Below are 13,364 nucleotides of genomic sequence, written 5' to 3' on the forward strand. Positions count from 1 at the left end.
CTTTGGCTTGGAATTATATCTGAAATCAATATATCTAAGCTGCTTTTCTTTTGATAATTACATTATTTTTCATCTCCTTATTTTTAATTTTACTGTGTCATTTTTATTAAGAATAGTATTTCTGTATGCCACATGGTTAATTTTTTTTATTTAATCTGAGAATCTGTCTTTCATAAGCACCATTATGCCATTCATACTTTTAAATCACTATCCTGATTTGTGATTTACAAGGATTTTATTCTTTGTAGCCTATGTTGTGTTTTCTATTTTTTATTATTTTCTTTTTGGTTCTGCACTTTTTCTGCTTTTAATCAGCTTTCCTTTGTTTCTTTTCTCTATCACTCAATACTTTATTTTACTGTTTTTCTAGAATTACCTTTAAGTTTAATATTTTATAGCAAAACCTAGAATCAATCAATTTCTATCGCACTCACCTCTAACCTTCAGGTAAGAAGAGAACCAACTTGTCTTTATCTTCCCTCCACTCCTTTTTTTTTTTTTTTTTTTTGCAGTTTTTGGCCAGGGCTGGGCTTGAACCCACCACCTCTGGCATATGGGGCCGGCGCCCTACCCCTTTGAGCCACAGGTGCCACCCCCTCCACTGCTTGAATTACTGCCATTCCTGTGACTCTTGTGCTGATGTAGTCTAGGATTTTAGAGCCAATTTTTTTTTCAATTTATAGATAATAAAATTGTATTTAACAAAAAGTGTTATTTTTCTCTTGTTTGCAATGGTTTCCTGCATCTCATTATTTTCCCCCTGATTTTATTATTCTTTTTATGGAAGCCCTAAGAATTATTTCACATAATGTCTAGGAATGGTAAATTATCTGAGCTCTTAAATGGCTAAAAATATTTCTGTTGTTCCTGTTTTAACTGTCACCCTTGAGTTTTTCTGATTTAAGAATTTTGGTTTCAACGTTTGTTTGCTTTAACGTTTGTTTTAAAAATGTGAGTTTGTTCTGATGCAGTTGACATATTGAGGGAAAATTAGAGGATAATGTGAAATTTACATTTGCTTATGTCTGATTTAGCCCATAAAACACACGAAGTGAACCACAAAAAAATGCACCCAACTGAACTGCATTGGAACATAGAAAACACATGCGCACACACCCACACACGCCTGCACGTCCTCCGACATCAACCGGCCACCTCAGTTAAGTTTACCACGTGTTATGATCTGAGTCCGCAGATCCACATCTGGTGTTACGACTTTCCATCCTATTTCACCAAACCCCCCTACTACCACTTACAACCTTTCCAGAACCTATTTCTAGAAGCCACCTTTAGGTCTTTTACAGAAAAATATGCCATATTTATTTTAGTATTTTTGTATTTCTTAACCAGTTAACTGTGTAAAACTGTGCTACCAATTTTTCTTGTTAGGATCCTGCCTTTAGACAGGGGCATTTTTAAAAGTCAACATTTTTTTTTTGGATTGTACCTTATTCCCTTTGTCCCCATAACCCACAAATGGGGTTTTGTCAAGTGATTTTGCATAACACTTTGACTTTTAGGAATGCATATGGAATTTTATAGCATAACTGACTGTGTTTTTCCTACTGAAATGTCCTTACTTCACCACTTGATATTATTTCCACAACATGATATTTTCCCTTACCTCTCTGGCTATAGTAGAGATATTAAAACTCCTATTCTGATTGTTTCATTTGCTCTTTTAGGAGTAAGTCTTCATTGGCAGAATTTGTTTTTACTCTTTTATCCTGGGGTTCACCCCAAATTGGACATCATCACCTCTTAATTGTGTGCTCATCTTAGTTGAGCTATCTTTACAAATGTCTACCACCTCTTTGCTGAGGAAGGCAGGGCCTGCTACAGGCATACTCTGTTTTCAGCTGAGTTGGGCTTTTTTTCCAACTTATTTTGAAGTTTCAAAGATAAAAAGTAAAATTTCAGCCACAGCACTGCATTAAATTTAGATCTAAATCTTTGTTTTAGATTTCTGTTGCTACTATGACAAACCACCACAAATTTAGCAACTTAAAACAACATAATTTATAATCTTACAGTTCTGTGGTCATAATCTAGGTGAATTCAGCTGGAATTTTTCCTACTCCAGGCATTACAAAGCTGAAATCAAGGTGTCAGTGAGCTGAGCTCTTAACTGGAGACTCTGGAAATGAATCTGCTTTCAAGTTCACTCAAGTTGTTGGTTGAATTCACTTCCTTCTGGTTGTAGGACTGAGGTCTCCATGTTCTTGCTGGCTGTCAGCTGGGCATCATTCTCAGCTTCTGAAAGCCACCACATCCCTGGTTCACACAGCCCCCTTTTCAACCTTCAAAGCCAATGAATAGGACACACCCTCCTCATGCTGCAATTCTCTGACCCCTTCAGCTCATCTCCCTACAGAACTGATTTTTTTTTTTTTTTGAGACAGAATCTCAGTATGTTGCCCTCAGTAGGTAGAGTGCTGTGGTGTCACAGCTCACAACCACCTCAAACTCTTGGGCTTAAGTGATTCTCTTGCCTCAACCTCCCAAGTAGCTGGGACTACAGGCACCTGTCACAATGCCCAGCTATTTTTTGGTTATAGTTGTCATTGCTGTTTAGCAGGCCTGGGCCGGGCTCAAATCCGCCAGCCTTGGTATGTACTCACTGAGCTACGGGCATTGAGCCTGTACTCATATTTTAAGTAACATAAACAGTAGAGGTGATAAATGTTGGATGTTTACTACCAAAGGATAAATTAGTAAATTGGAAGATCAGATTAAGAAATTCTCACAGAAAGCAGAGAGAAAAATAAATATTCAAACTATGAAGAAAGAGCTAAAGATACAAAAGATAGAAGTAGAAGCAATAGTATCTTAAGAGGAGGGCCAGAGGGAGAAAAATACATAAAATAAAATATGGGAATAAATACTTCGAGAATTAATGAGTAGAGAAATCTGGTGGAACCACCTTAACCAAGTGATTGGAGTTATCATCACTAACAGGACAACTCAACATCACATGTACATTCCCAGCTCTAACTAAAGGATAAGGTATGTGAGTTATATTTAGGAGACTGGGCCCTCCTGATTAACTGCCTAAGCTCTGGAGTTAAACTACCCAAGTGTGAATTCTGGATGTGCTACATACAAAATTTGTGTGATTTCATATGAGCTACTTTACCATTTGCATCATGGTCTTTTGGGTTGGTTCTAATGATCAAAAGAATGGAGGAACAAAAGTCAATTTGCAATCATTCACACATTTTCATGCAATACAAAGAAGGAAGACATTCAAAAATTTAGGCTGCAAGGATGAAGGACCCATGACTCAGAGTTCCAGAACTAATAGAGACCACAGGCTTCCAGCTGTCAATCCCACATGTAAGGACTTAGAAGTTGTCACTACTATCTTCACAACAAGAAAAAAGGTGAACAAAATGAAAACTAGTAACTCTCATTAGATCTGTTGGAGAATTGAGGTCACAGGGTAAGCTCCTGTCTCAAAACTTAGAGAGAGGGGAGGACACCAAGAATCACAGATTCCCAGGAGCAGAAGCCTCTGACCAGGAGCCACATTGGAGCCAGAACTGGTTGGGATACTTGAACTGTAGGTAAAAAATTTCTGGAGACTTGGGCGGCGCCTGTGGCTCAGTCGGTGAGGCGCCGGCCCCATATACCGAGGGTGGTGGGTTCAAACCCGGCCCCGGCTGAACTGCAACCAAAAAATAGCTGGGCGTTGTGGCAGGCACCTGTGGTCCCAGCTACTCGGGAGGCTGAGGCAGGAGAATTGCTTAAGCCCAGGAGTTGGAGGTTGCTGTGAGCTGCGTGATGCCAAGGCACTCTACTGAGGGCCATAAAGTGAGACTCTGTCTCTACAAAAAAAAAAAAAAATTTTCTGGAGACTCAATGTGGACCTGCAGGAGGGTTAAAACTCTGGGGGTTTGGTCTTGGGTGGGGAAGGGGGACACTTTCATGAGTTTGACCTCCAGGATTCCCACTGGGTCCTTACAGCGAAGATCAGAGGAAAATCCCCTCATGCTTCAGGCAGAGGAGAGAAAACATAACTGCCTGAAATACACTCATCCCTGGACCAAGATGGACTTGCACTACAGAGGTCCACTTATTTGGTGATTTTCTTCCACCTCTGCCACCCTGAGACTAAAAGAACATCCCCTCCCCTTCCTCTTCTTCTTCACCCTACTCAATATAAAGATGAGGACAAAGACCTTTGAGGATCCATTTCCACTTAATGAACAGTAAATATATTTTCTCTTCCTTATGATTTTCCTAATAATATTTTCTTCTCTCTGGCTTAGTCTATTGTAAAAATAGAGTATACAATACATATAGTACATAAAACGTGTTAATCAGCTATTTATGTTCTCAATAAGGCTTCAGGTTAGTAGTTAAGGTTCCAAGGAGTCAAAGTTACATGCAGGTTTCCAACTGTGCAGGGAGTTGGCATCCATAACTTCCATGTTGTTCAGGGTCAACTGTATACCCGCAGCATTCTGTTCTGCTTAACAAAAGCCTGCCCTCAAGAGCCTGGAGTTCAGCCCATTTGGATTTTACCGGAGTCTAACAGACATCCAGCCCCTACTAACCTTTCTGTCTCGCCTAAAGGGGAAAGGTCTGACACGCACAGCCCAGGGGCACAGGCTCATGAAAAGTCCCAACCATGGGATGATAGAACACTTCTCTTCCCCCACACCTTACCAGTACATCAGTATCATGTATTTTCTACATAATATTTCTAGTTGACTCTGTTTTTATTATTTTTGGTATAAGGCATTACAGATGAAAAGACCATAAGCCTCAGATCCTATTTAAGAAAGAGTCTCTAGGGAAACCCAAAGACAGCAAGAGAGACAAAATTAAGGGTATTAGAGAAAATTTTAGCCTATAATACCTACAGCTAGAGCAAAAAGCAAACACAGCCTAACGTCTAGCCATAGTTCCATAGAACCCACACTCAAGACCTGTTGAGCTCAGTTCCTTTTACCTGATACATCACATCTGGCTATCATCAAAAAAATTACAAGGCAGAGAGCACAGCCTGAAGAGACAAAGTTAACATCAGAACCAGACTCAGATAGGGCAGAGATATTGGAATTATCAAATAGTTTAAAATAACAAATGATGATTAATATGCCAAGGGCTCTAACAGAAGGGACCTTTGAGTCTGTCTAGAGCAGTGGTTCTCAACCTTCCTAATGCCACGGCCCTTTAATACAGTTCTGTGGGTCGTAACTCACAGGTTGAGAACCACTGGTCTAGAGGGTCATGAGAGCTCAGTGCGTGAGAACAGACTCTGGAGGCAGCTTGTTGGATTGAACACCCCATCCCACATACTGCATGTGTGAACTTGTACAGGTACCTAACCAATTTCTGCCTCAATTTCCTCTATGAGAGGTTAACTAAATTGCCCACATTTTTTTGAGAAAAGCATGTTTAAATTGGTATGAGAATAAAATCTCATCAGGGTGGCAGTACAGATTACACATACACATTCATACTTCTAACGTAAGGGTCGTGTGAGCACTAATTGTTGTTATTCCCTAATTCACAGATGAGAAAACAGGGGCCAGAGAGGAACAACATACAAGATCATATTCTTAGCTGCTGACTGACCTGACATCAGACATCAGATCGTCTCACTCCGAATCAGCTTCTTCTCATGAATTATAACCAGACTCCGACTTCTCCCAGCTGTCCCTCCAGAAGCTATTTTCACAGTTTAGGAACCATTTATAAAACGTGAATGGTTTCCAACAACTGAGCAACATACTCTTCCTATGGACTTTGTGACCTAAATTGTTAAGCTTTCTCAGAGGTGAATAATTAGGGAAGAAATCACAATTTCATTCAATTATATTTTTTAGAGGAAAATTAATACCCAAAATTAACAGAAACAGATTTTGCTTTACCAATAGTAAACAACAATTCCTTTAGAGAAAACATTAAAGAAATACAAATACTTAATAATATTCACATATTCCCTCACAAATCTTCAACTGTTAATTACATGTCAATCACAGATTGTCACCACTCTGGTTTCTTTTTTAAAATTATGCCTTTAACTCTTTCTCTTACTGGTGCTTTATGGTTTGAAAATCTGAGACCTGTAAATAGTTCCTAGAGGACTTCTTTCAGCAATACATTTTTTTCAATTAAGTATTTTTAATCATAAATTATACAGGGGTCCTCAAACTATGGCCCACAGGCCACATGAGGTGGTGTGATTGTATTTGTTCCCATTTTGTTTTTTACTTCAAAATAAGATGTGTGCAGTGTGCATAGGAATTTGTTCATAGTTGTTTTTTTAAAACTACAGTCCAGCCCTCCAACAGTCTGAGGGACAGTGAACTGGCCCCCTGTTTAAAAAGTTTGAGGACCCCTGAATATAACGGATAATTATTGTATAAGCCTGGAAATCCCAAGACTGAAATCATCTCTTACTATTGACTTTGGACAGTCGGATATGCCTACTCAAGTTATGTGGGAGGTTAGTTCTTAACAATACCCTGGGCAGCTGAGTTTTTCTGCAAGAAAGAGAAACTAGATTTCGGCTCCACAAGCCTATCTTCCCCCTACAATGTAGCTTACACTGGAAAAGTCACAATGCACATCTATGGGCCTCCTGCCTGCCCTTTCTTATAAGAAGGCATCAAAATTAACTTTTCAAAAAGTTAAAAATACAATTCATACACAAATAGAGAATGAACTCATGTCAAAGATTTTTTTTTTCTACTCATTAGTGACAGAACCAGCAAAATGGCAAAGCTCGTTTCAAGGAACATTTAAAGAAATGAGTATTTATAAGTATTTGAAAAAAGAATGTTAGTCATTATGATTTACAACATGGTATTTCTGGAACAGAAAAAGAACATTAGGAAATCTGAATAGAATATGGGCTTTGGTTAATAATAATGTATCGATGTTCATCAATTGTGACAAATGAACCACACTAATATAAGGTATTAACAACGGCATAAGGTAGGTGTGAGATGGATGGGAATTCTCTATGCTATCTTTATAATAATTCTGTAAATCTAAAACTGTTCTAAAATAGAAACTTATTTTTAAAGAGAGAAGAAAAGAATGTTAGAATGAGAGTTTTGGGTTGTACAAAATAGGTTAACGTCTTACAAATTAATAAAGCAAAAATAATCTTCCAGGGCGGCACCTGTGGCTCCATGGGTAGGGCGCCGGCCCCATATGCTGAGGGTGGTGGGTTCAAACCCGGCCCCAGCCAAACCACAACAAAAAAACAGCGAGGCATCGTGGCGGGTGCCTGTAGTCCCAGCTACTCGGGAGGCTGAGGCAAGAGAATCGCCTAAGCCCAGGAGTTGGAGGTTGCTGTGAGCTGTGACACCACCGCACTATACCTAGGGCAATAAAGTGAGACTCTCTCTAAGAATAATCTTCTCTCTCTAAGACAATTCTCTCTAAGAATTATCTTTTCTACAAGGCAGAATTTATTTGCACCTCTTCCTGACAAATACCTCAAACATAACATGTAACTTCACAGACTTTGGCCCTTTAATCATTAATAGATGGCAAGACACACATGTACATTGTCCTAAATATTTAAATAATCTTCAGGTTGATCTGCCTGTTAAACAATGCTCCAAAATGACAGTGACGGGACACACCAACCCCCTCTTGCCTTATTTCCAAGTTTCGCACACACAAAAATGCACGTTTTAAAAAATCTTTCGATAGTCTCTCTTCTGATTATATTTAAACATATATATTTAAACACTCTAAAATAGCAAACAAATTGGACTTTGTAACTGTCATCCAACTTTTTAAAAATATATTTTGCTGGTGCCTGGGAAGTAGGCTTTATAGTAGTGAATGCCAGTTTTAACCACTAAAAATGCCATACAGTCAGATAAATTGGAGTTCAGATAAACAGATAAGCAACAAATAACTTTTAGCATAATGTAAATTTAATAAACAATAATTTTTAGTGTTGGTCAGTCTTGAATATTGGATGTCTGGACATTATTATTTCTTTGGGCTCATCCATTTCTAAAACTCTATGAAATATCTCCTTAGAAACAAATCTTAAATGTAGTAGATGCATCTTTTTCTACATGAATTTTGATTCCATTCACATTTTCAGCTTATCATGCTCTGCAAACACAAAATTGTGTGTGTGAATGCTGCACTGCATTTGGTATGCTCTAAAATCAGTGATTTAAAATGTCATGGAGAATCCCAGAGTTTGATGATACGGGAAGACAATGAGATAGCCTTGTAACCTTACAACACCTGCGGCTGGGCTTTCAGAGAGACAGACATAATCGCAAATACTCACCGTGTTCCTGACCTTCCAAAGGTCAGAACTTGAATCACCCCCCCATCATTTACACCGACCTAATTTGAAGTTCTTTGCAGCTTACTCTTATTGCAAGAGTTCTATTACTCAATGTAGTACTTAATGACTACTGGTCTCAGCTGCCATCTGGTTGTTGTTTCACCTCCTGATCCCACACAGCACTGGGAAGATTTCCTGATAATTTGTGATCAAATAAATTTTACTTCCATCTTTTTTTTGAGTCATAACTGAGAACCTACTGCATTTTACCCTCCTTCTTATTAATGAATGACAAAAACTATGGTATATTTTTTCAATGCTAAAATAGAAGTTGAATGCTACGTACATTGAATGTAGCATTGAATGTATGAACTTCTTTTTTAGCATTGAAAAAATATACCATAGTATATCTCAAAAATTGGTATCATAAAAACCAATGCATTTTTGATCTCTCTTCTTATCTCTAGAGCCTTGTTAAATTGAGCCAATGAGAAAACGGGCTCAGTATTCAGTGATGAATCTGTCTCTGAGGTGCAGAAATACACAAATGTATTGTTCTCTTCAATGACCAACTGCAGCTCCAAGAAGCAAATCTGAGTGACTGTCCAATATACACCTGCTATCCCAGGGCCAAGCTCTCAGATACTGGTGCCATCTCAAAGGTTGTGATCTGTATTTCCTCAGATCCTTACTAAGTGAATTACTGAAGGATACATGTCAGACAGAGGGCAAGGGAGTCAAAACACATGATCTGAAGCAGAAGAAGAAACGAGAGAAATAGATAAATCTGTAGATTAATGTACATGAATATTAACTAAATAATTCTAAATTGGTAATGACATCTAGTGAAGTTTTTAGAAAAAGAATCACAACATGTAAGTCAAGAAGGGGACTCTAAGTATCTATCAATGGATGAGTGGGTAAATAAAATGTGTCATTTGTCACAACACAGATGCCTGTAATGATGGCGGACGTCATGCTAGGTGAAATAACCCGGCACAAGAAGACATAATCTCCTTTATATGTGGAACCTAAAAAAGTTGAACTCATGGAAACAGAAAGTACAATAATGGTAGCCAAGAGGAGATGTTGGTCAAAAGGTAAAAACTTTCCGTCATTCAGATTGAATACATCTGGTTATTAAATAAGACTCAACAAATTTTAAAGAATATGAATAAAACTTAGCATGTTCTGTGACCATAATTTAAATTTTAGTTAAGAATCAGAATTCATAGATACCCAGGAAAGGACTCCCTTGCCTGCAAATTAAGTAATATACATCTAGGTCTTTGCTGAGAATCACCTTGAGTTGTGAGGTGCATCGAGGGTGTCTTTAGGGGTCAGCACCATGGCAGAAGACGTCAAGACCAAAATCAAGAACTATAAGACTGCCCTTTTTGACAGCCTCTTCCCCAACCAGAACCAGACGAGGAGCTGCTCGCAGAACTACCTGGACTTCCACCGCTGCCAGAAGGCGATGACCGCAAACGGGGGTGACGTCTCTGTGCGTAAACGGTACCAGCACATGTACAAGCCGCTCTGCCCTAAGTCCTGGGATGACCACTGGGCAGAAAGTACGTTTTCTGGGAAGATTTGAATTGACTGTACCCCACCTCCTCTGTCTTCCATTTTTCTCCCGGGGTAGGAGAGGGGGATGTGAGTGCCTGATGATTCTGAATCATGACTTAACTCCTCAGAAAAACTCATTGAAAAAGCATAGGACTATATGTGCGTGTAAAGAGTTGGACAGCTGGGCAAGAAGCTGAGAGCAGAACCCCCTCTAACCAGAAAGGGGGCCCAGAGTGATCATCTTTCCTGTTTTGTTTTTCCTTATTTTATTTTACTTTATTGGCTTTTACTCACCCCCTCTGTGCCAAACAATAGAGTGGGTGGGGCGGCACCTGTGGCTCAGTGAGTAGGACGCCGGCCCCACATGCCGAGGGTGGTGGGTTCAAACCCAGCCCCGGCCAAACACAACAACAACAACAAAAAAAAACAATAGAGTGGGTGGTTAAACAGAATAGCCCCAAGCGCCTATATGTGCCACAGTTGATCCATTTCCTTGCACTTATCATCAGCATATATTCCTTTTACTTATGTGTAATTTTTGAACCTTATGAAAATAGTATAATAAATAGCTCCTATGTACCCACCAAAAAAATTATACATCTAATATAATAAATGGATAGAGAAGGGAATCATATTGAAATTAATTTGAAGTAAATAATAATGAAAATATTACATATCAAAACATGGGATAAAGCTAAAGAAGTATTTGGAAGTTTATATAGCCTTAAATACAGATGTTCAAAACAAGAAAGGCTAAAAATTAATGCATAGCACATCCACCTCCATACATTAGAAAAAGAATAGCAGATTAAACACAAAGAAATAGAAGGGGAGAAAAGGCAGAAATTAATGAAAAATTAAAAAAAAAAAAACAAAAAACAGTAAGCTGGGCACAGCGGCTCAAGTCTGTAATCCTAGCACTCTAGGAGGCCAAGGAGGGCTCTTTTTTCATTTCAGCCCACTCGTTAACTCAGTACTGTTTTACAGCAGCAGTTCTCAACCTATGGGTTGAGACCCCTTTATAACAATGAAAATACATCGGGCATTAGGAAGGTTGAGAACCACTGTATAGGAAGTATATAAAATAAAGTTTCTTAAAATAGGACCTAAATTTATTCAATTTCAAAATCATAATATATATGCATAGAAATATTTTTGAACTAAAAGAGAAAAATCTGTTTATGAAATATTTAAAATTTGACTTAATATTTATGATCACATAAATTTCAATTTATGATGATATACGTTTGTTTCCCTGATCTATTCTTTTCAATATTTCTGAATGAATACATTTATGAAAAACATAAAACATACATGATCTGTGTGAAAAGAACTGTAAATTTCCGTTCAAAATTGATGTGCTAAGGAACAATGTTGAACATTTAAGTTTTTTTAGATTTTTTTAATTACTAAATAGTATAATTGTCAAGTAATTTAAACTGAGTGATATTTATACTTTCCCCATTTCTCCTCTGTAATTCACTCTTTTGCTTCCCCAGAGAAAGGGGTTCACATAAAAATGTTCATACCCAGCCCTTGCTTTGTTATAAAATCAAAGACCTGAGTAAATAGAGAGTAATTCCACCTTGAAGTATGAGAGACCTGTCATCATAATCAAGCAGTAAAAATAATTTATCAAAGATAAGCATTTAAGCTCTAAGTTCTTATCAACAACATAGGTGTCTCTGGAAGCACTGAGTGTTTTACTCTGTTTCATTCAGTTATGAAAATGCAGATAAAATTTTCACTATCTGTTATTGTAATAAAATAGATACTGCTTCATTTCATTTTCTGAATTCTGTGCTCATTTTCTTCAGAAAGACTGAACGTTGCACGTGAAAAAGGAGATAGACCTGAAAATATATTCAACCGTGTTTATCCCATCTTTTAGTTTCAAGGCAAAATTTCAAATCTTAAAATTGTAGTTGCCTCCGATGATTACCAGAATGGCATATAATGATACCCTGCATTTATGATTATTATGCACCTTTTTATGGATTCATTTTTACGTTGAACTGCTTATTTTATATGCATTGATGAGCATAATTGTAATTAGTTGTCTAGTTTGGTAAATGAGTATCTGGGATAATTTATGAATGCTTCTAATTTTTAGTTCAAGCTTGACATTTTGATATTGACTTGAATACTTTACATACCGTGCTGGATATAGTTTTTTTTTTTTATTTTTTTTTTTTTTTTTTATTAGATCATAGCTCTGTACATTAATGCAATCATGGGGTACAATGTATCTTGATATTTCTTTTTTTTTTTTTTTTTTTTCTTGGCTGGGGCTGGGTTTGAACCCGCCACCTCTGGCACATGGGACCGGCGCCCTACTCCTTGAGCCACAGGCGCTGCCCCTGGATATAGTTTTTAACTCACAGTTACAATAAAAAAAAATATTGCTACAGGTATTTACAAGCATCAAGGAAAGCCTTGACTTTATTCATCTAATATTTATTTTCTTCAAAATGTAATGAACTTCCACTCCCCAAAAAGGACTCTCCAGTCTGGAAAGAAATTCTTAAAAATATTTATTTTCTTCAAGTCAAATATATGAAAGTTATAAATTAAAAACTGAAGTTTCCTTAAGCTCAACTTACATATCTTGCCACCCTGTTTCCCCGAAAATAAGACAACCTCCGAAAATAAGACCTACTTACAGGAAAGATAAGACGTCCCCTGAAAATAAGACCTAGCGCATCTTTGGGAGCACATCTTAAAATAAGACACTGTCTTATTTTCGGGGAAACAGGGTACTTTATTTAAAAATCTAACAAAACAAATTTTGTGCAAAAAAGGAACAACTTTTATCTGTCCCTCTATTAATATTTCAGTGACCTCTTACCTGACCAAATCATCTTAAATATGTAAATTACATCTTTAAATGCATAATTAGAAAATTAAATTTCCTTAGACATTTAAACTCTAATTACAAAATTAATGCATCTGGTTCTAAGACTTCAAACACCTGAGAACACGTGTTAGGTTGAGTTGACCAGGGGCACAGCCTGGGACAAAAATTCACATAAAAGTGACCAATGAGGAAAAAATTGGCGGAAGAGTAGAGAACTGGGATAGGAAGGGGAGGCCAAGAAAGGTGCGATGTCAAGCGAAGTCCCGGGTAGGGTAACCTTAACCCAATCCAGGAAAGAGGCTTCAGAGACAACATAGGTCACACTTCAGAATTTTCCTAATTGACAGCAAAGAAGTCTGAGTATTAGCACCCCAGTACCCTTCAGTCTCTGAGTTGCCCTGGGGAATAAAAACTCTATAGCACTTCCAGCTGTGGCTGCCTGAGGGCAGCCCCCCAACAAAGAGATGTGTGTCCCAGCCATCGAGGAAAACCTTGCCAGAAATCAGAATGCCCCAAAGCCCTCGAGGATCCTAAGGGACTAGCGTGGTGGAGTGGGGCGAGTACGGGACTGTTGCCACTAGCACCACCCAGATCCGTTAGAACTCTCACAAGTGCATTCTGCTGATCCTTTAGGATGGTGGCTGGTCACAATATCTA

General features: G+C 38.0%; 1 protein-coding gene across 1 annotated transcript; it reads left to right on the plus strand.

Moving 5' to 3' along the window:
* The first annotated feature begins 9,629 nt into the window (after positions 1–9,629).
* On the plus strand, positions 9,630–9,878 carry LOC128560363 (cytochrome c oxidase subunit 6B1-like). Its single transcript, XM_053553967.1, has one exon. It carries the CDS (start codon positions 9,630–9,632, stop codon positions 9,876–9,878), a length of 249 nt encoding a protein of 82 aa, XP_053409942.1.
* Positions 9,879–13,364: the final 3,486 nt, after the last annotated feature.

Source organism: Nycticebus coucang, chromosome 11 (genome assembly GCF_027406575.1).
Source record: "Nycticebus coucang isolate mNycCou1 chromosome 11, mNycCou1.pri, whole genome shotgun sequence".
NCBI classification, from domain to species: domain Eukaryota; kingdom Metazoa; phylum Chordata; class Mammalia; order Primates; family Lorisidae; genus Nycticebus; species Nycticebus coucang.